Here is a 27,707-nt window from a genome sequence, read left to right on the forward strand (position 1 = left end):
GTAATTCCTATTGCAGCCAAATGCACTGATTTGCCCCGAGGCTCAAAGAAGCAATTTAGTGATCATGTTTTTGACTAAAGTGTGAGGTGTAATTTAGGCAACATTAATTCATTTTACATTTTACAGTGCACTAAATTGATGACAATACATTTACACCTAAAAATATGATCAAATTTATCCAGAGGCAGCAAATTTACTCACACTATGTGTACTCAAGTAGAAGCAGAATTTTTTTTTTATAAATATTTAAAAAAAATACAGATTTAACTGCTTTGAAGTAAAAGTCAGATATCACAGCATGAAATTTGTTCAGTGATACTTTATTAAAAGACATTGCAGGGGGAGCTTTCTTAAAAAAATGCTTCAACATGTTAAGACCTCTTGATAAAGGTGTTGATTTAGACAACAGACTGTGATTTATCCAATCTCCTGTCATCTTCTGAGTATCTCCGGAAGGTTTCCCCCAACAATGGCTCCAAGGCCTCAGCCGAGCGGTAGGATCGGGCTCGCACCGCACAGGCAATGACTCCGCCCATCACTGCCACGACCAGCACCGCCGCAATGATGGCGATGGTGATGATCTCAGACAGTGTGTAGGCGCGAACTGTGGTAAAAAAAAATGTTCAAGGTGTGGACGTTCATTGAATTGTCATATGACTGTGTGCATGTATGTTTCCCACCTGGCCACTGGACCTCGTAGGAGTAGCCCAGGTTTGCTGGGGCGGACACAAACATCTCTGCGTTTGTGATAGGAGGCCAAAAAGGAACCATGTTGAACTGGCGGTTGTGTCCGATTGGAGCGTTCTCCTCGGGATAGACTATCTCGCCTGTGGGGGGAAAACATTGATTAATTCATGGGCAGACAGACTTTAGTGCTTAAGGGCCACTTTAGATTTTTAAAGCAGACGTAGATGTGGTAAGAAAGAACAAAAAAAGGAAAAATTGTTATGTAATTTCGCATTAATGGAACAAATATTAGACACCTAAAAATCTCAGTAATTAGTGGGATGGACCGGTTCTCCAGGCCATGTTTTGGACTATGCTAGACTGATTACCTGGTTGGTGCCTACTGAGCCATTCATCAAAGATCGCATCAGTGAACGTGTGCAGCAGGACGAAGATGGGATCATTAGGGGAGAGGTGAGTTTGGCCGCCTGTGCCGTTGAGGAAGAGGTGGGCAAGGTTGTGGAGGCTGCGGATCACCGGATCATACGGCCCCTGGGGAGCACTGTAGCCTTAAAAAAAAAAAGGAACAGCAAAGCTTTTAAAAAAGAAGTGACTTCCCAATGGTGCTTTACTTTTACTGTCAGAGACTTTCTGTGTGAATTATTGTGCCTGTTCCTGAATCCAAACATGCTGAGGTTTTTTGAAGAAATTCCAATTGCTTCTATGCCTAATTTCCACAAATTTAAAAGTGGGCTTTAATTAATTCAGCGTATCTGGTTTAGGCTTGGAATAATAATCATGTGGTTTCTTTGACTTTTACAGATTTTTAAAGTCCAGAATGAACGGATTGGAAGCAAATTCTGTCCTTTTTCATAATGAATGTCATCTCTGGCATTTTATTCTTGAACTTTATGCACAATAAGTACATGACTCTTACATTTAAATATTACTTTTGTGGCACATGTTTTATGTATTTGCAAGGTGAAATGCAAATGAAGTTCACTCAGTTTTGCACTTCACTCGGCTTTGATGAGAAAGAATCGTGACGCATCGGCGCACACCTTCAATGGAGTTCCTGAAGCTCTCGGAGGAGGTGGAATAGTAAGGCGGGGTGTCAAAGGTGTTGAGCTGCAGACAGTCCAACACGTCCTGAGGCTCGGGCAACCTCTGCACCATGGGCCGTGCCACATTGCCCGCCGGGTTCCTCCTGATGGGACTAGTTTCCGTATCTGGGAGTGTATGACCCGAGGTCAGAGTTAGTCTTTTTCGCTGGCGTGTTAACAAGCACAGCACAAAACCAAAAAGATGGCTACCATCTAGCTGCAAGCAATAATTGCATTCAAGGATTTCTTTTCTTTTTTTACGAAGGAGGCATTCATACTGCGGTTCAGATCCGGGTCAGTTGTCCCCGTGGAAATGGTGAGGAAGGGGATGTGATGAGTTATGTTGTATTATTCAACAACTCTCAAATTCTTTGTGAGAGATGAGACTAGTTTGATCAGCCTTTAACAAGACAGCATGGTAATTGTTCACTAAATTCCAACAACAGTGAGTGGGAGCTCTGTGAAGTTTGACCTCCTTCTTGTTTTCTTCACCCCTCCCCCTCCCCCTTCATACACACACAAGGGTGCAATCAGTCGGCTACAAAACAAAGTTGCCCGTGCAAAGATGATTCCCACAGATCAAAGTCTGCCAGATTCCCGTGTCTGACGAGCGCACATCGAAATAAGACAACCCCCCGTAACCCAGTTAAGAAGTTGCTTGTTGACGCAGGAAATACCGAGCCTGTCGTGACTCTCCAAAGGGATTAACCTGACACATCACTCACACCTCGGCCTCTCGCGTCTCACATTTTTTGACCGGCCTCCAAATCCCTCCAGTTTGCCATTGGACTCAAACCAATTACGGTTATGTTCAAAGTGGATTGATAAAAAGAATTATCTCTCAATATTATGTTAAAAAAAAAGTGGTCATTTTAAGCCTGGGGGGTGACTTGGGGGTTTAAAATGTGGTGCCAGTGTGAGGCAAATTCCAATCCATACAAATCTGATCACCTAAATCTGATTTCTCACACAATTGCCCTTATTCTAGTCACTAATGCCTCAAATTATTCAGAATGACTGCTTGCAAACAAAGCATAATACAAATGACTAGAATAAAGAACATTAAAGTTCACGGTTCCTTCATCCCGGTTATGACAATCTAATCTCGGAGTCCACAATTCGGCACAATAGTCACTTGGGCCAAATTCCGTCACTGAACATAAGTGCTAGAAAATGGATGCTGTGTAAGCATAAAAAAAAAATTACAATCAGGTGAGTGGAATTGATTTTACTTTGCATTAGAGATTGGGTGATGAGCTCATTCATTCAGAAGAAACTCCATAGGGAAAGAGAGGAGTCAAAATAAAGGTGATTGTATTTCCAATGCTTCCTGGAAGGTGTGCTGTGCACATCCCACTGGGAGGAGACCTCAGGGCAGTATTAAGACACGCAAGAGGGACGATAGCGTCTCATAGCTGGCCTGACTACACTTGTGTGGTGGCTTGAGACGGAAAGTCTGGGCATTCCGTCTTAGAATGCTCGCGACCCGGATAAGAAGGAGAAAAAGCTGAAGAATTACGTGATCTATTTTTTAAAGTCCGGGTCACGTAGAGAACTAACTTGTGATTTGAAGTGAAAACTTTAGGAAACTCCTGCTGGAGAATAAGCTAACAAATTGAGTTTGTGACAGTCTGGAGCACTTGTGAGCAATTTCAAACACAGTGCAGCATCTAGGGGGGTAATATTTATAGCAGCTTGTGTCATACATGATCTATTTATAAGGTGGATGCCCTCATTTTGCTTGTATCAACGAAACTCCCTTACGCGTTGAGGTATTGCAAGCGAACGAGATGGTTCCTTACTGTTGCAGACGGTGCCAAACACGTCGTAGTCTTCCACGCTTTCGCAGACCACTCTCCACTGGGAGAACACCGAGTTGGGGCTGATGGAGTTCATGTCGAAGGAGCTTCTAGCTCCCAAGAGGTCGTCGGTGCAAATGTCACAATCGCTGCCACCGATAGCAAAGTTCCAGTAGGGCAGAGCAAAGGAGGAATCACCCAGCATGTCCTTCGTGGGCAAAATGTAATCTATATTAGTTTGATATTCGGAGGTAGTCCAGGTTAGAAGTTAATGAATTGCTGTGAAATATTATTTTTATATTATGAACAGTCTACCCACTTGCATATCTCTTTCCAGTTGCAGCAAATGAAAACGGTGCCAGGTGACAAAGCCGGGACCTTCGTGGGAGAAGTCGACTCCACCGAAGCTGGCCTGGCCCGGGCCCAGGAAGGTCCTACTGACGGAGTAGTAATGGCTCCACACAAAGTAGTTGTAAATGGTGATGTTCTCAAACTGAGGTGTGTTGCCATCCGGACCAAATATCTCCTGGTAGCTAGAAATTCAAAAAAGAACAGGATGGCAAAACAATTTTTCCTCTCCAACATCGTCCTTAGATATTTTTTTTTGTGTCTGAACGGCCTTATTATGGTTTGGTTATCACTCAGTGGATTCTATAAATACATGTTTTAATCCCCAACAGTAGCTGCATCTAGTGTTAAAAGCCTTTCTGGGTGTAGCAGGAATTCACTTTTTGAAAAGGAGGTCAAAAGGTTTGCACTTACAGCAGTCGAGAACAGACTCAAATATTTATGTACCGTTGCTCACAAAAATATTCTACCTGGGGCTTGGACAAATAAATCTTCTCAAAACAAGCTGTTGTTTTCTCACAACAAAGAATGATGACCTCATATGTTCTGAAAATATAATAAGGCGCTTAAACATAAATACCGTCTTGTACAGATGACAAGGTCGGGGTGGATGGTCCTCTTTGCCTGGTCCAGAGCGTTGATAAATGCTTGTTTCTCAGTGGCACTCATTTGCATTAAATTTCTCCTCACTGCACAAATGTTAAATAGAGATGAAAGGTGAGTCAAATTATTAGACATGTCACAAATACAGTTTTTTATGACCTTCGTAGGTTCGTAGGGGTGCAACGGGAAAGTATCCAGTCTCCAAAAAGGATTTATTGACCACAAATGATGGATATTTGTTTAACTATCTATGCCAGCAATGTATAGTGACCGTTGGATGCTTTTCCACTAGATGAGTATTTTGTTTGAGTCAAAAATTGGTGTCTTGGCTCAATGAAGTTTGAGGGACAACTAATTTAGAGCCTGTCAGGTTTTTATTGGGCATTGAAGAGTGTGAACTCATATTTTAATTTGGGAGGCGGGGCTTGTTATTTTGGTGTCAATGTGCCATCCTGTGTTGTGGTCATTATTTTGAGCCTAATGAACAGTTTTGAAGTTTTTGTTCAAGAATGGAAGGTTTTTGATTCTTAGCATAGGAAAGCCTCCTAAACAAACTGTAAACAAGGCTTAATTAGGGAGTGGGTATAATTGGCAACCAACAGCCGCACTGCGTCTGTCATCAACAAGCGACATGTGTTTGGAGAAGGGGTGATGACGCAACAGTCGATGCAGCGCTTGAGCGCGCGCTGAGCACTCCTACTTGACCTTTTTTGACAAACGGTAACAATAAACTGTCATCCTATGAATGCATTCAAAAAAAAAGTTGTTGCGCTCTCGATGGCGTTGAAATCGGAACTACTCACGACTACATGATCAATTATGTTTTTGTTAATTATTTGACCTTTGCACTTTTTTGTCCCAAGTTTTGAAGTTTAAAGGTTTTCTGGTTTCTTTGTGCAAGCAAGTTAAGATTGAATGCATTCACCAAAAAAAAAGGGTTAAGTGAGTCAAAGCACATATAATGTCTCCTTGCTTTGCACATTGACTTCTTCATTTGTACAGTCTTAGTTTTCTAACTCAGTCTGGGACCTACAGCAGATTGTTTGTGTTTGCACATTCTTGACCACAGTTATGTTTTTGTTTCAAGTCATTAAAGAAAAAGACAATTCAAGTAATTTTCTCATGTATTTGTTGAGAATGTAGGTTTATAGTAGCACCTGGAGACTAGTGTGGATGCAATGTATGAAAACAATGACAAAACAATTTAAATGATAAACTATGGACTGAATAAGTTCATTTTAAAAATTGTGAGCTGAACTTTGAATTAATTTGTTTCGAAGCTGAACCTTTCCAACACTGAATGTAACACGGTGGCATTAGATATGAATTCATGATAGCCACCTAGTGACACAATCATCGAAGGAAAAAAAGCTTTATTCTGATGGGTGACACCTACGTTTGATTGGAGCACAGTATCGACTTTACTGAAACATTATGAGAAACTGCAGTTTGTTTGTAACCATACAAATGTTCTCCTTTTTCTTACCCACAGAGATCCTCTGGTCACAATTTGGTCCAGTCAGTCCATGTCGACATCGTCCACAGTTGTAGCCGCTGAAATTCCCGTTGCACTGACAAGAGCGGTTGAAGAATCGCAGAGGCCACCTCTCTCGATCATCGCGCCCCGCGTACGGGTACTGGGGTCCATGGCGCCGGTTGTCTGCAGCAATGGATACACACTGACCCCGTCCCGTGCTGGAGCCACACTCATCCCCTGCTTGGCCTGACAGGGAGGGACAGCACTGGCCGCTGCGAAGGCCTTCTGGGGTGACGCACTCCCGTGGGAATTGGGCCACGGTCAAAGCGACACACAAGATGGACACCAGGAGACTCGCTCGCCAAATGCTTGACAGGTGAGAGAAAAGACTCATGTTGTTACGGTAAGAAACATTAGAACGGAAATAGCGCTAAGAACATTGCAGACCTATACTGAGGTTGAACTGTTTACAAAAGTGGGAAAATATGTCATTAGAAGTTAAAGGCCAAAATCCATAACTGGTAAATTCACATTGGTGTAAAATGTATTTATTTTTTTATTTAACCACCAGGACTGACCTTTTTTTATGCATTTGCACCAAGAATAAATTGATTACCACCGCTCCACACTTAATTTTTGTATAGGCCTACTAATAATAAACAATACAGCCTTGAATTGCATTTTGAGGGCCCTTTATCTATTTTTAAAAAGAATACTGTATGTTGTAATCCTCACAGATGTAAAACATGCCATATCCCAGCCTTCATTTAGGTTCTACTCCATTAAATTCTGCGATAAAAAAAATTGTTGTCGCTATTCTGAAATTTCTGACTGGAGGCGGTTTGAGTCACTATTCATAATTCAAGGGGCAATTAGCTCCCCACTCTCACAAGATCAGAAGCACTTACAGAGGTTGGAAATTATGATGAAATTATTATTATTTTTTTATCCAGGGGATCTTTGATAAGAAATGAGCTGCTAATAGATCCATCACAAATGTTTTTATACCCATAAATAAAAGAAAACATTCAAGAAAATCATGAAAGGAATCGGCAATTGAATAATGTAATGCCAAATTCATAGATTGCTGTTTTATGATCAGATTTTATTCTCAATTCTTTTTCCTTACCTGTGAGTATGCATCTTGCTCCTCTTGGTATGACCAACTATAGCCCCCAAAGAATTAGTTCATCCTCCTTCTTTGTCTTAAATAGCGATGGAGCGCATGACTAAACCTTATTGGAGCAAGTATTAACAACCCACCCACCCGCTAGTCTCTCTCTCTGACACACACACACACATGCATGCACACACAAAGGCCAAGTACAGAATGGATAAAGCATCTTGTGACCATAACTTCTGAGCAGACTGTATATTGCCCTTCTATAATGGTTTGAATTTGATAATGTCTTCTCGTCCGTGGATTAGGATTTTTCACTGAACATTAAACATCACCTGTGAGCTATTTTTAGAACAGGCACTACATTGATGACCCTTGCTGTAGATACATATATATACATATGTATATGTAAGATCATGACAACATTATCAATTATTTATGAAGCATATAAATGACTTCCTGTTTTTCTGCAATTAATGTCGGTTCACTTTTCATCAAGCCAGAGCTACCTTGACACTTTAAACATCTGCTCCTACAGTAACTTTGCTCTGCTGACATTTATGACTGGAAAAGTGTCATGGATTTGCATTTTTTCTTCACATAAATATTGACTAAATCTGTCCACCGCATATGCGCCATCACAGGAAGAGGACATCAAGCATGCACACTGCTGTACTTTAGTGACTAACGAGAGAAAAAAGTTTACATAAAGGTGGCCAACAGCGTGTTAGTGTGGTAAAACATTTATACGCCACATAAAAACAATTCATAATGATACCCTTATCGCGATGTGGTATTTTTTCAAACAATTAGTGGACTATTGGACCGAAGAAACAGGAAACATTGCCCTTTATTTTTTTTTATATTGCGCAACATTTACAGTTTTAGTTATACAGGACTTGAACAGAAATGCGAATGAAACAAAAATGCAGTGAATTTGACGTCATCTTGAGTTTGAGTACTTCCTACATATGAACCCCTTCACCCCTCCACCCCTCCCTCCCAAATTTAACAAATACTCACACAGAGACAAGCATTTACTAAATGCATTTGCTCAAACATGCCACATACAAAATTCTTCTGTCGGATTCAACCAGTCGGTTTTTATAACAGTCAGGCAATTAAAAATATTTCTTGAGGTGTCTTGGATACGTTTGTACAAGGACAAAGAGGGGCTCTTACTTTAATATCAACAATCAACAATCAGACCACCCTAGAGCATGGAAGTCCTGAGTTCTTGTGACGAATCTGGTCCTGGTCCAGCATTGGCCGATTCCACTCTGGGGCCATCCGGGAGGTTTGACATGCTCATCACATGCTCCCCTTTGTGGTCTTTGGTGTTTGGTGGTTTTGCTTGGTGTCTGTCAGTGAAAGAAAAAAAAACCCTGTACAAACAAACTCAATAAAACAACGACAAAATTGAATAGCTCAGAGTAAAACTGTCACTGTCAATTAAGAGGTTTTAGGAATGTTCATTGAATAAACCTCCCTCAGAGTTTAACAGGGATTGAGTTGGCTGGTGGAACCGCTAAGTGGAGTTTACGCATTCGTCCCGAGTTTTTCTTCTCCTCTAGCACTCACTCCCCAAGCTTTCTTTGACCCATTCATGCAAGCCCATCAAGGCATCACATGTGTGGCACACCCCAGTAGCCTTTGGAGTGTATGACCTTACAAAGCAGCTCTGAGGGAATCAGCTGAGAGGTCCATAATTGGACAGCTGAGTTCTCTCCTCTTTTGACAACGTCATTGGGAAATGAGCAGTGCATGAGGCTCAGGAACAAATAAAATGAAATCAAATAAAATCTCGGTCTTTGGGATTTTATTCATTGGGCTGTGTTGAAATTTGTGAATTCAGAAAACTGGTAGTTGGATGGATTCTTTTTGTACACACACTAACGTACTGTTGATCGTCCCCAATTCGTGCGTGGAGAGTGTCGTCACTGCTTTCAGCCCCGGTGGTCACTTCTGCTTCGACACACCCTTCCTCACATGAGTGTTGCGTAGTCGGCCTGCTGGATACATACAAGTACATTCACAGAATATTGTTCACTAGATTGATTACATCTTTTGTCAACTTTGATGTGGGAAATTCCAGTATGAATGTGTATATTGTACGGTTAGGGTTATTTACATGGTGATTGTGGAAAATAAATCAAATTAAATATAAGAAAAAAAGGGCATAAAGTATTACCTGTTTTTGTTACGACATTTCAAAATATAGACGATAATGACAATCGTCTCTAAAACCAAGAACACTGCAATGATTGTTGTGCCGGTCTTCCATGCTTCCAGGCCCATTTCCTTTGTTTCTTAACACATTCATACAAAGACAATGGAGAAGAAAACACAAGGTCAATATCATCTACGTGAGTAATGATGGAATTCTTCTTTCCGTTTTCATTCTTTAGTTGGGTCTCACTAGGCTATAATGCTGTAATTTTTTATTACTCCCTCCCAAAAAAACAAGTTAGTCCCAAAACGCATTTACGGTTAAACTGATCTCGTGTATCTTTATCTCGAAAGACACAAACAAAAGCATTAGAAAACAACACCATCATTTCCTCACCTGTATCCCCAGCTGTATCTTCAACTAGCTCTCCTATTGGCTGAGGAGGCATCGCCAGGACATCCTTCACAAAATAGTCTAGCGTTGGTCGGGTCAAAAGGTCATCAGTCGGGGAGAGGATCTCATTGCCTTGGTCAGTGAAGACACTCTCTGCGACCTCACTGAAGATTGTGCTCGGGGCAGGAGCAAGCTGGTTTTTGGGCCTCTGCTCGATGAACGCATCATCCTCAGGCTCCGGGGGAAAGATCACTGTTGCTTCTGGAATGGGGGGGTTGGTATGTGACACAGAAATGAAAATGAAGCCCGTAGGCCAAGGTTTAAAGTTTATCGAGTGGACCTATGGAATGTAGAATAATGTAGTGATGTCTTTTATTTAAGGCTTAGTAGACTCTGCTTTGGGGGCCTCGAAAAGTTGACTCAGCATTTGCAGCGCCTTGATTGTTACTGGCATCTCACAAGCTGATACCTTCTCAAGATATTCTTTGTAGACATCTCGAGAAAAAAGCACAATTGTACCGTGTATTGCTGTTGAAGTAGGTTACAGTAAATGCATTCACGGAAATGGGTCACTACAATTACAATGGTTATAGAAAATCGTTTTATAATCGATGGGTGACTTGTGAGTTTACATGAATATACCTAAAAATGTCTGAATCGGGACTCTAGGTCTTACCTGGGTCTCCTATGAGGTCATTTGAAGTCTGTATTGTAACATTGACTCCAGCTTGTTGGTCATCCTCACCGTTGACCAACACTTCATATTCTTGCTCGATGATACCCTGGTAACTTTCTTCTCGGTTTGAATCCAATTCCTCACTTTCAATTTCAATAGCTTCCATCTCTTCCTCTACATGACTTGGTTCCACATCATCTCGGCTTTGTGGGTCCTTCACTGTGTAGTTCTCTAGGACAAGTATCGGCTCTTCTAGCACAGGATGTGTTGGCTCGATGTCAAGAATATCAGATGGCGATGCGAGTAGCTCACCTTCTATCTCTCCTGCTGGAGCAATTTCCTCCATTGCCCCTACTGTCCCTATATGATCAGCCACTAGACTTTGGTCAGAGTCTGTAGCAGTTTCCTGCACTGACTCCCCACCAAAGTCAACCTCTTGAACCATCTGAGTTGTTTCTAATTCAACTCTGCCATTTATCATTACATCCTTGTCTGATTCTAAATCTTTGTTCATTTCCTCTAACGGAGCTACGATTTCCTCAACACCTTCCTGAGAAATTTTGGCATCTACAGTTTCGTCAAGAACAGCCTCAGTTCCAACAGCGTCTACACCAACTGTGGTGGCTTCCATATTATCAGCAACCGTTCCTTCCTCTTCTCCGTCTTTGGCCTTCTGCTCAACTTGTCCACCCTCATCCATCCCTACCACCATCTGCTCCGACATCTCTACTCCCGTCTCGTCTTCAACCCTCACTGCGTCCTCCGCCCCCTCTTCCTGCTCATCCCGTGTCCCTTCTACTTGCCCCAGAGCTGCTTCTACTACCCTCTCCAGAAGCTCCATCAGGACCTCCTCAGCTGCACCATCCTCCACCTTCTCAGAAGCCTCCTGTACTGCTTGTTGCACCTCTTCCAGGCTTGGTGGGGCGACAACTGGAACAACGTCAGCTGGAAGTGAAGTTTGTGTAGCTTCAAGAGTGACCGTGGAAGACTGGTTTGAGGTAGGAAGGCCTACAGACATTGAAAACATGATTGCTGTATTTAGAGGGGCGGACATAGTTGCAAGTGTGAGTGAATATCCGAATATCCGGATACTGTCAAAGTGGAGAGTGAACATCTCCAATAGCTGCGAGAATCGCACAAAGCAAACCTGCATTTGCATCATGGAATGCTGCAATATATATACTTCTAGTCCATAAAGAAGACTTCAAGCCTTGTGAAGCAGCTGCAATGCTGCATCATACCAACCTACCGTCAGATGGGCAGTGTTTTGTTATCAAAAGCACCAAGAATCCTTTTAAGAAGTACTCCATGGTTTCCAGGAAAAAAAATAACGGAAAGGAAAAACTACAAATCCCAGTGTGTTTTGATAAAACTCTTCTCAAACCTCTTCCTTATGGTTCCTGTCAAGTGTGCGCACGCCACCACGAGACATCTACTGAGTGTGTAGGCTCTTGACGCTCGGACAGTAAATTCGACCCGGGCAGGGAGAGCGATGTTAGCAAGTGATGCTGAAATGAGGGTGGGTGAAAAAACGAGCAGCGCCATGTTAAATATTGCCCACTTGAACTGCTTTCCAACCTACAGGTGTCTTAGTGAGAGATGAGCTTGGGCGGGTTTGGGCTTGGTAAAGTCTCACCTCATTGTTAAATGCATTCGGGACCCTGACACGGGCTGTGCTGAGGCCCGGGCGGCATGTCGCACACAGAGTGAACTCTGCTCTGGCAATTATAGGTGGGCTGCGAGTTTGTCTATGAGCGATGATGGAGAACTAGTCAAAGTTTGCAAGTATAGGATTAAAAGGGAATTATTTACAGTCAATGAATGAAATTAAGAAAAAAATTACGTTGGCTTTTTTGGCTTATCTGTTTCTATTACATTTGACCATTGAGTTTGAGAGAATGCTGATCAACACTTATATAATGCAGAGTACGCCCGCATTGCATGGATGTCAAGCAGGTACTTGTTTATTTTGTTAATGTTACCGTGGGAATAAATAGGAAGCAGTGAAAGCTATTTCAGTGTCTGTTTGGAAATCCGGTGTCCACTGTTTGTATTGCCAGAGGCATCAAAAAGCCCCAGATGGGTTTTAGAGAAGCAGATTATTTACATTCACATCCAGGTTAGCATCAGGGAGACTCCCGTAGTGAACACGACAGACACTCTGACAGAAATGTTTGAATTTGCCTCAGCAGAAACATCTGAAACTATTACAAAATGCACGGTTACATTCACGTGGATGAATGGATTCTCGAAGCCTCTCGTATTTAAGACCAAAATGAAAAAAACTGTAGAACAGAAATTTGATGATGTACTTTTGTTTGTTTAGTTATTAAGTCCTATATTGCGTGTTACTTAACAGCTTGAAACTCAGATCTCGGCATTGCTAGCTAGTAGCCACCGTTGGTTTGCCATCCAGCTGGTCATCGACCCATAGCCACGTTTCATCCTCTGACCTCGCATCACATTTTGCAGGACTTGAAAGTTTTTCTTTTTCCCATAGAAAAGCTTAACATGGAAAACACTGCAATCAATGGAACTATAGCCCAACATTGATAATTTCCTGGAATTGTAGAGGTTTTGTCCAATATGAGAAACTTTGTCCTTTGGCTAAAGACATCATTGCCCTTTGATGTGTCTTAAGAACCTATCTGATGGAATTTTTTTTTATAGAATTAATAACTCTAACCAAAGGCTCCATTGATTCTCATGTCAAAAGACCAGTGTGATAAAACAACATAAAACCAAGCATCTTTTATTTGCTCAATTCTTTTCACGGCTCATTGATTTCTTATTCTTTGTGATTGTAATGTTCTAATGAAAGAAACATATCTGAATTATTTGTTCTTATCTGCTCAGTCTTTAATTCCTCCTTCAAATATGTTTGATAAGCACTGATCCCTCTGGCTCTCTTTTATTCGTGACTGCTGGGGATTAGATGGTGAAGGTTAATACAGTCACATGAGTTCCACATTGTGCTTTGTGCTACCAGGCAGTAGCACAACATACAAAGCTTGTGACTGGGTTGAAGCACAGGATTACCTCAATGAAGCTTATTGTGTGCGTATACATATTTCACACACTTTAGCTCCATATTTCAATATGCACCAATGGTCATGTATAGACTCAAGAATGTTTACAATTTGTGCCTACAGGGAGAGGTAATCGCAGAATTACTTTTGGTACGATATTATTGCCATATATTGCTACTGATAATGTGGTTGTCCACCATTTGATTTTTTTTAAGTGTAATTTTACTTTGTTAAGACACCTCACCAATTGAATGGTGATTATATTATATGATGGCAAAGTAAAAGTCTATGAGAGCGCTTTGAGTAAATTTGAGAAGCAGCAGCTGGAGTAACAAGAAGGCCATATAGTTGCTGACTGTCTTTCGCGTGTTACTGTTGGAATTTCAGATGTGCTCTCCATGATGATGAGGGCAGTGCACGATTGAGGTGTGTAACCAACACTCCGTTTGAGACACTACAAACTTCAAAACCTACAATAGCGCTGAATTGTTTCTTTGGCATTTTTAAAGTTACTCTCCAAAATGATGATGTCATGATTGTGAGTGGCACAAAAATAGAAGTTATCTGATGATGATTTTCAAACCATTGTCCACCGAGCTATGCTTTCAGATCTGCAGTTGTGGAATGTAAAATGATAGAAGCCTTGACAGGGAACATTCCATGCAGGTTGGGGTAAATGGGAATACAGTATGTGGAGTAAACCCCAAAGCAGCTTGTCCTGATGACCTCTTGATCTAAAAGCACGTGCCCTCATGAGTAGGCCTACACACACTCACGGCGTTGAGTCTTCCTCATCTTCGCACTTTTTAACCGTACTGTATATATTTAACTCAGTGTCCGTAGAGAAACCGCTCGGTGTGGATCACAAGAAAGGGCACTCGGATTTTTAGAACAATGGAACAAGGACTTTCCTCAAAGGGACACGACTGATTGGAATTTAGCTGAGGTTTAAATCGGGGATTATCAACCGGTTGTCCGCGGCCCTCTAAAGGTCTGTGGCGGTATTGCAGGTGGTCTTTGAAATTGGAAATGCAAAATTGTAAAATTTTAAAAATAAAATTGACCCCCGTTGGGATAAGCAGTATAAAAAATGGATGAATGGATGGATTTATTATTTAGCTTTGATTTATTTTCCAGCTAATTTTGTGAATCATTTACCCATCCAAATTATCGTATTTTCCAGACTATAAGGCGTACCTAAAATCCTAAAATTTTCTCAAAAGCCGATAGTGCGCTTTATAGTCCGGTGCGCCTTTATATATGGACTAAATTCCTAAATTTAAACTGGCCCGAAGCATTGTGTCATGAAATCAATCATAAGTGGCCCGCTGAAGACTATGAATCATGAATCAAAAAGGCTAAGTAATTTTTTGCGTCTGAAGTTGAAATAAAAAAGATAAACTGGAGAATGATCTGATTTGGATTAAAAATCTGATATGATGCATTAATGGTGCGCCTTATAGTCCGGTGTGCCTTATATAAGGACAAAGTTTTAAAATGGGCCATTCGTTGAAGGTGCGTCTTATAGTCCGGTGCGCCTTATAGTCCGAAAAATACGGTATGTCAATTGAAGCTGAGATTCCCCTAATAGACATAGAAATGCAAAGAATTAGCCTGTGTAGGTGTATCCGCCTTCAGTGCAAAATAAAATACTATTCCACCAAAGCGGGTGGTCCTCGAGTTGCTTCTTGGTTGTAATGCTGGTCTCTTGGACAAAACCAGGTGAAAACCCTTGCTTTAAATGATGGAAGCCACTCAGCCCAAGCGGATTTGGGTTGAGGTCATTATGAATGACGCACCACCAGAGGGGGCTGTCCCCTTTAAATTGGTAGTGGCGTTGACACATTACCTTGTCTTGGTCATTGGGATCAGCAATTCCAGTAATGATCTTATCACCATGAGCATTGAGTGACCTGAGTGAAGTCAGAGCTTTATTACAAGGATAATGTAATCCTCGAACACAAAACGTTTTAGGTTTTATTACAGTTAAAAAAGCTGGACTTAATAACACAACAATCTTTACAATTAGACAATACAAGAATAATGGATTTATCTTTTTGTACTTTGCTTTCCATCTTTGTGTCAGTAGTTTCAGGAATATTTAAATAGGTTGTTCCCAAAATATCTGGGCCATCTTTATGGGTCATATTTAGAACTTGTGAAGTTAACCAACCCTCCCCCCCACCCCCTTTTTTGCATACATAGATATTTGAGACTTCCCGTTGACACAAACAACAACAACAACCACCAGTGCCAAGCAAGAGAAATAATGTATGCTCTCATTATTATTCCTATTTAGACTTGTAATTTATTCGGTCTTAGTGAGGAACAGCCTTTTCAAAGGAAAAGTGGCATATTGATAAGACGTGGAAGTTAGGTCGAATTATTCAGTCCTCCCCTCGTTTTCTCTCGCCCATGAAAACATGAACTCGTTGGCCAACTTGTGTGCATCACTCACTCACCGCAAGCCTTGGCAATTTACAATTAATTAGAACAAATTCAAATTTCTGGGCATGATTTTGCTTCTGCAAAAGCTCTCTGATCAGCAGCTCAAAGCAGCGCTGTAAGAATGGGAATTTAAATCAACTCATTGAACGACGAACTGCGGAATTAAACTGTGCAAAGCCAGGAAATGACTCTGGAGGAACAAAAAGACAGGGGAGCACAATTTGGTTGATAAACACACTCATATGTTCACACCTTTTTGGCAACATACAAAAGAGATCCTTTTTTTTTTGTATGTGTTGTAAATAAAGAGATGAAACAATACCTCTGTGCCTTTCCTTGTAAATGGAACAATTATATAAAGGCACTGTGGTAGATTACATAAACCTTTCAGCGCTATCAATATTTCATTCTCCGTGCATTTGATGTGACTGGTAATTGGATATTCATGTTGCGGGCTCCCACACAGCAATTTGAACATGGATGTATTGTGTATGCATGTATGCTGATGGTATATGGTTATTTATATATGATCAGCTGTGCATGTTGAATTTGAGAGTGGGCATTTATGTTTGTACTATGTTCCTTGGTTACAGGACATGCTAAAAAGTGTCGATTAGGGTCATCAAAGGACGACAAGCGTCTTTGCGTCGCTGATGTTTGTAAAAAGAGTCTCATCGTACTTTGTTGAAAATCGAGAACATGGGAGGAAAAGAAGACGGGGAGGAGCACTGGTTTGGAATTCCTTGGTGGGGAATGCCTGATAAATGTTTCATGCGTCTGCGTTGTTGGGACATAAGGATTGACTCAAAAGTATCTTGACAAAAAAAAAAAAACTATAAGGAACTACAAGAAAACCACCACCGCAAAGGCATAGAAGTGGATATTCTTGGATATGAAAAAAAATCTGTGATTCGGTTCCTGGTTAGAGAATAGCAAGTATATTGAAACACTGAACAGTTGAATGATGGAAGATCAAATTAATTAATCTGTAAAGGTTAGAATTCATTTTAAATTCATCCTGACATTTATCCCAAAAGCCTAATAACATATGGACTTGTGAGTTGTATATGCTCCTCCTCAAGGAGCTTTAGACTGTAGATTGACTTCTAGCGGGCCACCTGGTCTGTCCAGAACCTGACTGATACCCTGATCCAATTTTAGCAGGCTATCCCCGAGGACACAATCCATCACATCGACCGCATTGTAGGGATTGCATACGCAGGAGGCCGCACACCTTTTTTCTTTTAAATCCAGTCAATTGGGTAAACAACTTGACCTTATTCAGTTCTTAACAACATTGTAATCCACTCAGATATTCAACCGCCATACTTTTATCAACAAAATATCAAATAATTGAAGTGTCCAACGAGAGTGGTTAGCACGTCAGCCTCACATTCTTCCGTGTTTGAATTTTGTCTTCAAAATTGGTGGCAATTTTAATATATATTTCATCAAAAATGACATATGCGATGAAAGTTTTGGTATTTTGTCACTTCTTTGCCTTTCACTTGTGGCACTAGTTGGGTACAGATGTGATGAAATGTTCTTGAACTGAAAAATGACCAGTGTTCTATCAATTTTCTGTAGTGTAAGTCCCCTTTCTGGCCATGTAGAGGAGCTGTTGAATTTCATTGCAACGCTCCCGGAGGATTTGAAGCCTGCCAAAGACAAAAACAGAAGCTGAGATGACAAAGGAGGAAGTGAGAGTGAACCAGCAACAAGGGAGAAAAGTAGGGAGGAGGAGGAAGGAGCGAAAATAAAGAGTCTGACTTGTACCTTCACAAATCATTACATCATCCTCTCTTGGTAGAATACTCCTCTCAGGCTTACGTCAGTAGGAAAGACTTCGACGGCATCGTTTAGAAAAGCAACACTTTTCGTGTGTGCATCATCAAACACGGTCTTCCAGCTTTGAGCTTTGTGTGAAATGTACAACACGTTCTTTGGCTCCAATCAGACTTGGACGATGTGACATCCCAGTTCACACTCGTGTCAAGCATGAAGGAGAATGCTGAGAGGCACAATGCTCCTCATAGCAACTGTAGACAGCTTTACTGCTCATCAAACTAACAACACCTTTGGCCCTCTGATGCTGATGTGTCTGCTTACCTGCTTTGCCTCCTCAGCATAAAGTAGTCAGAAAGTACACAAGAGAAGGAGGCGCTGCACAAGAGGGTTTTTTTTTTTGGCACTCCTGGGAAATTCAGAATATTTAGCTCTGGCCGACGTGGGTGTAGGGTTGGGGTGGGGTGAGGTGAGGACTGGGGGGGGGGGTCTAATGGTCTCGAGCACTCCTTCTCCACTACGTAAAAAGCAGCTCAGTGCCTGCAGGTCCCAGATAACCTGTTTGGGCCATTTCTGCTGCGGATGCGAATATTGCGGCCTCATCATCAATCATTAGACTTTGCTCATTGGCTCTTTGAATCAGGTTGAGCTTGGCTGTGAACACATTTAGTGTAACAGGATCTGTGTGGGCGTGCGTGTGGGTTTGTGCGAGGGTACGCATGTGTGCACGGCCCTCTGCGAACGCACATGCGGCAACACTCGGCATCGGACGGACATGAGTGAGAATGTGCAGATGGATGAGAGGAGAATGGATTGAGTAGACAACAAAAAGGGAGGGTGGGAACATGCGCGATGCATTTTTTTTTTTACATACAACTACGTGATTACGCACATAGTCATGCATCATCCAGGTGCAGTTTGTGGGAAGTGTCTGCTTGTGATGAAGCAGCAACTCCAGGGCAGAAATAGGTCAGAGAGCCTCAGGGTCTCTCGAGTCAGCTGGTACTCGGCTTTGTTTTTGCTTTTCGTATGCAGATTTGAAGCGTTGCTTTCAAGTGCTGTTTTATTATACACTCACTGGTTACTTCTTTAGGCACACCTGCACCGTCTAATGATGTCCAATTCCGGTGCGGCAGCAATGAATCAGTCGCTTTGGAACACTTCTTGGATCAGAATTGAAATTGTAAAAGAGTAAGTGCATTTTTCCAAAACAATTTGTACAGACACCATGTTTTATTTCTCAAAATCCACATTTAGGATTTAGGTGTTTTCAAACCTTCAAACTTGCAGGCTCATTTCCAAACGGGAGACTCCTGTGGTTTTATTTCATAAAGCTCAGGATGTACCACAACAAGCGGGCCATTGTCCTGCCCAATCCGTAGATAACAAATCATCGGATTCCTTTCATTTGCTATGCGCTCTGCGTCTTCTCAATCACACCACGGGGATGCGGAAAAGGGGGTTTTCCTCCATCTTGTTTTCCAAAGCAACATTTTGCAGCCGACGCAAGTGCCGCCACGGGAGCAGGTGGATGCTCTCCTGCCTTACAGCATAGAGCAGAAAAAAGTACTGGCAGGACAAATAAACAATGTGCCGCTCTCTTTCTTTTGTGCTGTTCCTGCCATGACCATGAAAACCTGGGCTCTCGTCCCAGATTCACAAACAGATATGGGGAAAGCTACCCTGGAAAGAGGTGTAGCCCAGAAATGATGGCAGACAAGAGTATGGAGTAATATTTAGCTTCACAAGAACCAAACTAGCATAGGGAAATCAGAGCCAAGATGCAAGATGCTTCCATAGCGTTGGAGGTCTTCTGGAGATCTTTCTTCAGGCGGGAATACGTATTATGGCTATTAACAAAAGATGTCAAATCTGTATATTCACATCAGGGTAGTCAAAAGTTTGACTCATTTGACTTGGCAAGGCAGGTTTTATTTATTTATTTATTTATTTATTTATTTATTTATTTATTTATTTATTCATCTATTTATTCATTTATTTATTTATTTATTTATTTATTTATTTATTTCATTTATTATGCCTTTTTCATTTATTTATTTATTATTTATTTATTTAACATGCCATACATGCGAACTCAAAGTGCTTCACAAAGTTAAAATAACGTGTAAATATAACCCTAAGACCACTTTTTTTTTACCACAGACTTATTTAAATATTGTTTTCCTTTAATACAGGCAACCCACCACAAATGCACTTTGATTTGAGTTATCACCACCTGAGTTATTACCTGCTTCCAGAAGGCTTTAAATTGACTCCGTATTTTATGCGGGCATCATATAACCAGGTCCAAACAAAATGGAAAATAAGAAGAAAAAATCTGCCAGCTCCTCTGTCTCTGTTTTCAATTCCTTCGACATTCCTAATCTGTATCTGAATACGGGATTAATGGCCATGGCCGGGCTGTGGGAACGGGGTTTACCTGCAAGCGGGAGTCTCGACCTGAGTCCCTTAGCAGAGGAGGCGGAGAAGATAAACACACAACCAAGGATTAATGAAGGCATGTACGTAATGTTGGATTACGGAAAGCATGTATATTTATACAGTTGTATGTTAAGAAAGCTTCTTAAAGATTACTTAAAGTCAACTTCCTGCGAACTGCATGGAAACTGACTCGATGAAGATTAGTTGGCGAATCTAAATATAGTGGAACCGTAAAAGGTTGAATTAATCAGTTTTACGGGTTTTGCTTGGCCTCAGATTCATTTGGAATTGGAAGGTTTTTCACCTAAAGGAATATTTAATGTTTTGGAGTTGTAAAATATTATTATACAGGTTATGTTTTTAGTACCTCACAGTTCTGAGCTCAGCTCGAGAGTCTACTTGTGATGCTTGTGGTGGTTTTCTCTCGTTACTCCTTTCCAAAAATAATCATGTCAGTATATATTCAAATATGCCGCCTCGCTCAAAGATTCGTTCGTATTAGGGACTGAAAGTTCTCAGGAACTGATCAGGGAGCGGGGTCAAATGTGACTCCATATACGGCCCCGGGGCCGTAGTTTGCGGACCACCGCCATAACTATTAATCTTTTTTTTTTTTGGTTGGTTGGTTTAGATTATTGCTCGCTGTAATACTGGATAGAGATGTGTTGAATATGTTCAATTTCTATTTCTATATTTATCTTCAAATTTGGTTGGGATAACAAAAAAAAAAAAGTCTTGCTGGACATTCAAGATGACATTTGGAAAGTTTTGCGCAACTTATTTGTCCTGTATTAAAACATATGATTGTTGCATTAGTTTTCACACCACTTTGGGATTCATGCCATGTTGTTTAAACGTACCGACGTCAGTCAGTTGGTGGCTATTTGTTTTCGCCAATCAATATTGGTATTTTTATTCTGTTTACCTGCAAGTTCCGTCCAGTCAGTGAGTTGGCAGCTATTTGTTTGTCCCAAATCAATATTTTTGTTACATCCTCACCCGTTAAGCAAAACAGCTGCCATTGCAGGAAAAAAAAAAAAAAAAGCTTATATAACAGCACACACAGTCCGCCAAAATGAGCCCTGGACTTTTTACGCAAAAAAAGTGCTGTTTTGTAGACGTATGTGCACTGCACACCGCCGAGGTTTGTTTTCATTCTCGCGGAAGCTAAATCAGGCAAGGGCAGTGATTCGCTGTGCCTCATTTGAAGAGCAACTTGGAGATGTAATTGGTCTCCTGACACATGAAGTCGCTCAAAGACACAAACACACACACATATACACGCACACACATTCCCTCACTCGTCTCACGTTCTCATTCCATGTTTCCCGGGCCTTTGAACCCATCAGAATGCATTACGCAGAGAACAAAGACTGTGTACACTGGATGATGTTGATTAGCTCACCATACACAAGATGATAAGAAAACGCTTATAAAGCTCTGCTCATGAATATAATACCTCATTACGTCCCACAACTTCCTCTGTTTCAAAGGGGGCTTCCTCTATTTAGAGCACCACATACAAATACAACACTTTGCCTTGGCAAGTGTCAATCATGCAGTTACTTTGAGCAAATCAGGAAAATGATTTGTCACAGTCAGGATACGCATTTGGAACAATTATGAAATTATGTCATGAAACGACGCCGCATCGAGAGGAAATTGCGTGTTGACATTTTGTAGTCTATCTATCTATCTATCTATCTATCTATCTATCTATCTATCTATCTATCTATCTATCTATCTATCTATCTATCATCTTGATGACAAAATGGAGAAGGGCCAAAAATGTCACAAACTCCCAAATTTCAAAACGAAATCATCTTTCCCATGAATCTTCGCTTTGGCCCCACACGTCTTGATTGGCTGTCAAATAGTAGGTCAGAATTTTCAGAGGAGGCTTTTTTATTTTGGGGTTGAGGGAAGCATAAAGGAAGTTCTTGTGCTCACTGCAGAATTCAAAGCTGCATTACAGCAGCAACGTGCGCAAACAAAGCATGTTTCATCTGCACTTTTAAGAGAACCTACTTCCTATTTATATCTCGTTGCCGGCAGAGGAGGGATGACATCTTTCTCGCCTTTCGCTTGCTCTCCCGCTAGCATTCCTCTGAAGAAATTAGGCAATCGCTCACTTTCCCTTCACCGTTGTGGAATATTGACACCGGTTTGTTCACGTATGGATGAGAGCGTGTCACCATCACCAAATGTGTTGATGTGTGTGTCCGCTGCACTTCATCTACATATAAAAAGTGAAGAAGCAATTAATTTGCAGTCATCGGGAGCTGACAGCTTCAACATGTCACACGTTTCTTTGTAGGATACACAAATACATGTTTGACATAGAGTTTCAAGTTCAAGTAAAAAGACAAATGAAGATGATGTGAGGAAACCCAGATATGGAAAATATTTCTCTCAATTTGTTGTTTTTCTTTTAGTAGAAGATGAACAATTGTATTTATTTGCTATAGAAGAAAACATTTTAACATTGAGGAGCTCATTCTCATAAGAAAGTTTGAACTATTTGTGCAAAAACCAAAACACTCTAATTACTCAAAAGATATTTTGAGGTGAGATGAGATCTTTCTTTTTTAATCAATGAGTGTTTGAAAAATAACAATGCTTTCTTTTTGTGTAAGTGTATAGCCAAGTTCAGGAATCAGGCTACATGTACAAAACAACACTAAATGAGGTGTTTCGATCAAAGTATATTTCCACAAACATCTGTCAAAACCAAGCATAAAAAAAGTGTTTCCGCATACACAGGAATATATATACTACTGTTCATGCCAATTATCTCGATTCCTGTCCAATAAGTGTAACACATCCTAATCTAATGAGATTCATCTTAATTGCACCACTTTCTACTTGTTGTCTTGCCTCCAGTGTTGAGTCTTCGCCTGCTTTCTTGCCTCCAGATGCCCTGTGGATGTAACGATTAGAGAACCTGAGGAACATTTTAATGGAGGCCCAAACGAGTCTTTCTTCAGGCGAAAGCTCCATTTTTTTCTGGCTTTTAAACTGTCCTGGAGCGTTAAATGCTACGTAGCAAGTAATCGCTATTTTTGTTAGGCCGTGGAGCTATCTCCTATTTTGTCTATTTCAATTTGAACCCTGAAGTGGAAGTATTTCACCCTAAAAATATCCATCCATTTTCTGTACTTTTTATTCTCAGTATCACGGGTGAGCTGGAACGGGGAGGGTTAAGGTGGTCCCTGACTGCTTCATCTGACTTCATCATCGGGAAGGGGAGATCTTGGAGTGGGCTCCACCACCTCATCCATTTTAATGCAAATGAGGGATGCTACTAGTAGGATTGTCCAGAAAATGCTAAAACGTTTTTGCCAAGCAATCCAAATATGTTTCTATCAAACTATTGCAAAAATGTTGAATAAGAAGAGTAGCTCAGTATCGGCTGTTGTCAATAAATAAATGAAAGCCTCTTTGCAAATGCAAGAGAAGCCTAAAATGTAGGGAAAACCGCATTAACATTAGGAGTCGATGTTTGTGTGCACAGATGATGAGACAGTTCTGGGCCAATGTTGCGCTGTGAGACAGATGTACGCATGCACAAGTTTCACCCCCTCATAAAACTTGCGGATTTGTTTAAGGTAAATAAAATATGGCAGATTGTTCACAATGCATTAAAATAACTTGGCTAGATTGCTGATCTGAAAGATTTAGTATCAATTATTGATTCATCATTCATTTTTAAATGGGATTAATCAATTTAATTGCCTGAGAGTATAACATTTATGCTCTACAATTCAATCTTTATTTTAGGACAAATTATATAACTATATAGCAATTAATAATGTCCTTATTTTTTCATTCTTGTAGAGGGATACACAACTTTAAATGTGGCCACTCTGTCTCACACAACAGGGGCATGAATTTCAAGAGATGATTCATCTTCCCATAAGACATCTTCCTCGAATGTTTGCGGGCTTTTATCATTATGATGAACAGAGTTGAAAAAAGAACATTCGTCAAAGTCCTCAAAGGTTATGGTCATTCATTTAAAATGTCTGCTAGTCATGTACTGTTGTTCACGATCGTATCTAAATAACATGATTTCAAGCTAGAAGAATATCTAGTGTCTTTAAAAGTTTTACACAAAAATGCACCCGTTTCATTATTTTTTTTTAATTTTTCATTTGCCCTTTTCCACCATTGGAATCTTTTCTATTCAAACAGCAGTACAGCGTGTTGCTCGAATAGCAATCAAGTTTTAACGACATGGTTTTTTTTTTTGCTTGCAAATAAAGTGAATGTAGACGTAAATAGATTTTGGAGACGTAGATTGCGTATCAAATGTTATCAGATTCACAACATGGGTCCTCCCACCCTTACCTCGTTGGAATTAGTTTTCAAATGACTAATTTCATGCAATGGATATAACACACTGCCTTGTTGGCGGGGTTTCCATTACCAATCCGACCATGTTCTGAGCACAGTATCGGTACAGCCTTGATGCGTGATTAAAACCCGAAAGAGTTCATCATGGACATTAACAACACAAAAGTAGAAATGGACATTTGCGCCGTTGTGGGCGTGAACACAGCTGACTTATTCCCTTCAAACTCATCGTGATTACATAATGGACTCGCTCACTGGAGTCCATGCAGGACATTATGTGCAATGTACGGTGGATGCACTTTGCATGACCCTTCCAGAAATATATTGACTACTGGTTTTTGACTACCATAACTACCATAACTACCTGAGAGAGGCCAAATATCAGACTGAATCCCGTGCTATTATTGTGTACAGTAAAAAAAAATAGAAAGTTGAACAGTAAATGCTTGTTAATCACATTGCCACATGTTAAAATACATTTTCATTCATTGTCTGATTTCCGGCTATGGTCTGATGTTGTTATTGTTAGCCTGGTTCATCTGGACAGAAAATTATTTCTATAAAGATCTTGTACACGTCATTATATGCAGGTGTATTTTTGAGAAGCTGGGAATCATGATACTGGCTTTCCGTATTTTCTGTCATTTATTTCTTTTTATAAACACATTTGACTTTGCTGTAATTGATTGAGGAAGGTTTTGATAACCTACAGAACTTAGTCGATGTAAGCCAACTCCAAGTTTCCTATGTCTTACAAATGTATTTTGTACAACCTTATCTTACACAAGGACAAGTTCAGCGGAATTTCTGATGTTATGCACATTCAATCTGGGCTTGTTTGAACTCACAAGTGAACATTTGAATATGCAAATATTACACCGCACATTTAAAAGTTAAGCTGAAACCGGTATATCTCTGTTATCACATCAAGAAAATGAATAAAACCTCTCTATATGGAATACTGGATTTTTTTAAATAAAGAATTTCCAGATTTGACGAACATATGAGATAAAATACAAACTGAAGACATGATAATCCAACGCAAAAGAAAATAAAAACATTTTCCTTAACCCACTTGTGTAGAACTGTACTCCACTGATCCTTCATGTTTTAGTAGTTTTATTTAATTATTTACTTTTTTTTCAATAGGTTTTGTACTGATGGAAAAATGAAGCTTCCAATTTGCTTGCTCCAATTTGTCCCAGTTGAAGTATTTTTTGACTCCTCTAGATGGCACTGTCGTTTTGAAGAGTGTTTTAAGAAATGGCAAATCAGTCTACTTTCAACCTAACGTTGAAAAGAGAGTGCCATCTAGAGGAGCCCAGAAATACTACAACTGGTTCATGAAGCAAATTTGAAGCTTCATTTACCTTTTTAGTTTAGAGTGTGTGTGTGGTGGTGGGGGGGGGGCGTATAGTCCCCACATGTTTTGGGCAGACACTTAGCAACAAGCATGTAAAACCCAACATCAAGTCATGTCCCGACTTGTGTCCCTCTCCCTCATCTGAGAGCCAGTTCTGTGAAGAGCACTAAAGGAGACTTTTCATTGAAACCCACGCATACACCAAACGCGCCACCCGCCGCAGCCACCTGCCTGCCATGAACAGCGTCTTTGTGATTGACACAACGACCTCATTGGCCTTCCCCTCACGATCAGCTAACACCGTGGCCCAAAAAAAGCAATGACCCGATCTGTTTGATGGAGAACACATCATAAGGTTGATTTTAAAGTGCTTCTGGAAACTGCGTTTTAAGATCGAGTGCAAGTTGGAAATCACCTTGAAGGAATTTGACCCTGATACACATCACAAGCCAAAGGTAGAATGTTTTTATGGCATGTACATTTTTCAAGATACCTTTAAAAGGTTTTTGACCTTAAACTTAAAGCATTGAACAATTCTCAACAATTCAGTATTACATTGTTTGCACATGCTTTCAGAAAGTTTCTTCTTGAACAGGTAGGGGAGGGGTCACCAAAGTGAGACAGCTGACACTTCTGCTTCTCCGACTACCCTGACTACCACGACTCAAGTATTTATTTCGCAAAAAAATACTTTAGAAATGAATTAGAATCAATTCTCAGCAGTGTGACTGACCATTTAGGAGGTAATTGTGTGTTTAGCTGTTTTGGTTGAAAGAGTCTGCGGTATTTAAATCCCCGGGGAACCTCATCTTCACAACTGGAGCTGCAGATGAAGCGATGCATCACTCCACCACCTCCCACCATCTTCAGCTACCCCCCCACCACCTGCCCTGATTCCTCTCTCTTCATTTCCTCTCTTTCGAGTCTTTGAAACCTTCAAGTCCATCTCCACTTTTACTTCCTTTCTTGTGGAAATTCCCCCTTTATCTCCTTCCCACCCTGTCGACTTTCGTGTCTTTCCCTATCTTCACTCCCCCCCGCCCCACATACACACACATGTAGTGTGTGAAATGTAAATGTGCAGACAGCTGCTCTCATTCTCTGAGTTTTTTTATGCAGCCATTGGCTTAATTAACGCCTGCAAACTGTGACTCATCTCCAACTAGGTGAGAACATCTCTGTGGGCCAATGGCCGTGCTCGTTCTTCCCTCTCTACCTTGTGTGTCACACAGTCAGCTTTTTGCTCATTCTTTAACTGCAGCCACGCTCTGAGTTAATGCTAAAACAAGAGGTGAGCTCCCGGGTGGTCACCCAGTGAATTATTTTTCAATTCACTGCTGTTTGAAAGTGTTTGTATCACATTTTATCCTCCCGGTTTTATTTATTTATTTATTCCAAATAGTACAACCCGCGGCGAGTTCTCGGCAATTCATCCCTTCCCCAGAACCTACTTATCTTATTTAATTGGGATATCAATAAACAAGGAGAAGTAGAATTATAAGGTCGGTTGAGAATTGACAGATTTTCGTACATAATGTTGAAAACTACATGGAAGGGCCTCACGTGAACATCCGCTCCCAGTCCTCCTCTTCTTCTCGTTTCTTAGATGGCGTACTGGAATGAATCATTGTCTCTGAAGTCTCCTCTCATGCTTGGCCACTTGCTATTTATGCACAAGCAGAGAGTGCTTTTTTTTTTTAATAACTTGGCAGGGTTTGGAGAGCAACTATACACATATTGCACTATGTTGTCTCCTGACAGCATGACTGCCTCTGAGATTTGCCTGCGGTAATGACCCAGAGATTTGTGCAAGGCATCACTCGATGAAAAGCAAATAATCTCAAAAAACAAACATAAAAACAGAAAATAAATGCTGCTTATTGCAGAGTTGTGAAGCGAAGAGAAAATATTGACCAAATGGATTTACAA

The 27,707-nt window shown here is 40.7% G+C and overlaps 3 protein-coding genes across 9 annotated transcripts in view; 1 reads left to right on the forward strand and 2 right to left on the reverse strand.

The window, feature by feature from the left end:
- Nucleotides 1-398: 398 nt before the first annotated feature.
- Nucleotides 399-6,390, reverse strand: tyrp1b (tyrosinase-related protein 1b). Its single transcript, XM_085911607.1, has 8 exons — nt 6,006-6,390; nt 4,497-4,605; nt 3,888-4,101; nt 3,572-3,776; nt 1,728-1,895; nt 1,056-1,235; nt 681-827; nt 399-604 (listed from the first exon to the last, which is right to left on the reverse strand). Exons 1-8 carry the CDS (start codon nt 6,388-6,390, stop codon nt 399-401), a joined length of 1,614 nt encoding a protein of 537 aa, XP_085767733.1.
- Nucleotides 5,005-27,707, forward strand: part of LOC147057014 (receptor-type tyrosine-protein phosphatase delta-like) — a 143,612-nt gene continuing 120,909 nt past the window's right edge. For all 7 annotated transcript variants that reach the window (XM_085911165.1, XM_085911169.1, XM_085911172.1 and 4 more), the window contains exons 1-2: nt 5,005-5,239; nt 6,012-6,372. The gene's annotated coding sequence lies outside the window, so the exon portion shown is untranslated. The remainder of the gene's footprint in view (nt 5,240-6,011; nt 6,373-27,707) is intronic.
- On the reverse strand, nt 8,330-11,665 carry LOC147057015 (uncharacterized). Its single transcript, XM_085913208.1, has 6 exons — nt 11,605-11,665; nt 10,356-11,363; nt 9,683-9,940; nt 9,308-9,425; nt 9,018-9,128; nt 8,330-8,477 (listed from the first exon to the last, which is right to left on the reverse strand). Exons 1-6 carry the CDS (start codon nt 11,663-11,665, stop codon nt 8,330-8,332), a joined length of 1,704 nt encoding a protein of 567 aa, XP_085769334.1.

The sequence above is a fragment of the Syngnathus leptorhynchus genome, chromosome 5, assembly GCF_054491065.1.
Source record: "Syngnathus leptorhynchus isolate UIUO chromosome 5, UIUO_Slep, whole genome shotgun sequence".
NCBI lineage: Eukaryota > Metazoa > Chordata > Actinopteri > Syngnathiformes > Syngnathidae > Syngnathus > Syngnathus leptorhynchus.

Bases quoted from the DNA above. Each gene is read 5' to 3' on its own strand.
- tyrp1b (XM_085911607.1), bottom strand. From the start codon at position 6,390: ATGAGTCTTTTCTCTCACCTGTCAAGCATTTGGCGAGCGAGTCTCCTG. The intron at 4,102-4,496 runs GTATTTATGTTT...TTGAATTTCTAG, and splicing joins CTTGTCATCTGTACAAGACG to CTACCAGGAGATATTTGGTC. The intron at 605-680 runs GTGGGAAACATA...TTTTTACCACAG, and splicing joins CTACGAGGTCCAGTGGCCAG to TTCGCGCCTACACACTGTCT.
- LOC147057015 (XM_085913208.1), bottom strand. From the start codon at position 11,665: ATGGAGTACTTCTTAAAAGGATTCTTGGTGCTTTTGATAACAAAACAC. The intron at 9,426-9,682 runs GTGAGGAAATGA...GAATGTGTTAAG, and splicing joins AGATACAGCTGGGGATACAG to AAACAAAGGAAATGGGCCTG. The intron at 9,129-9,307 runs GTAATACTTTAT...GTATGTATCCAG, and splicing joins AAATGTCGTAACAAAAACAG to CAGGCCGACTACGCAACACT.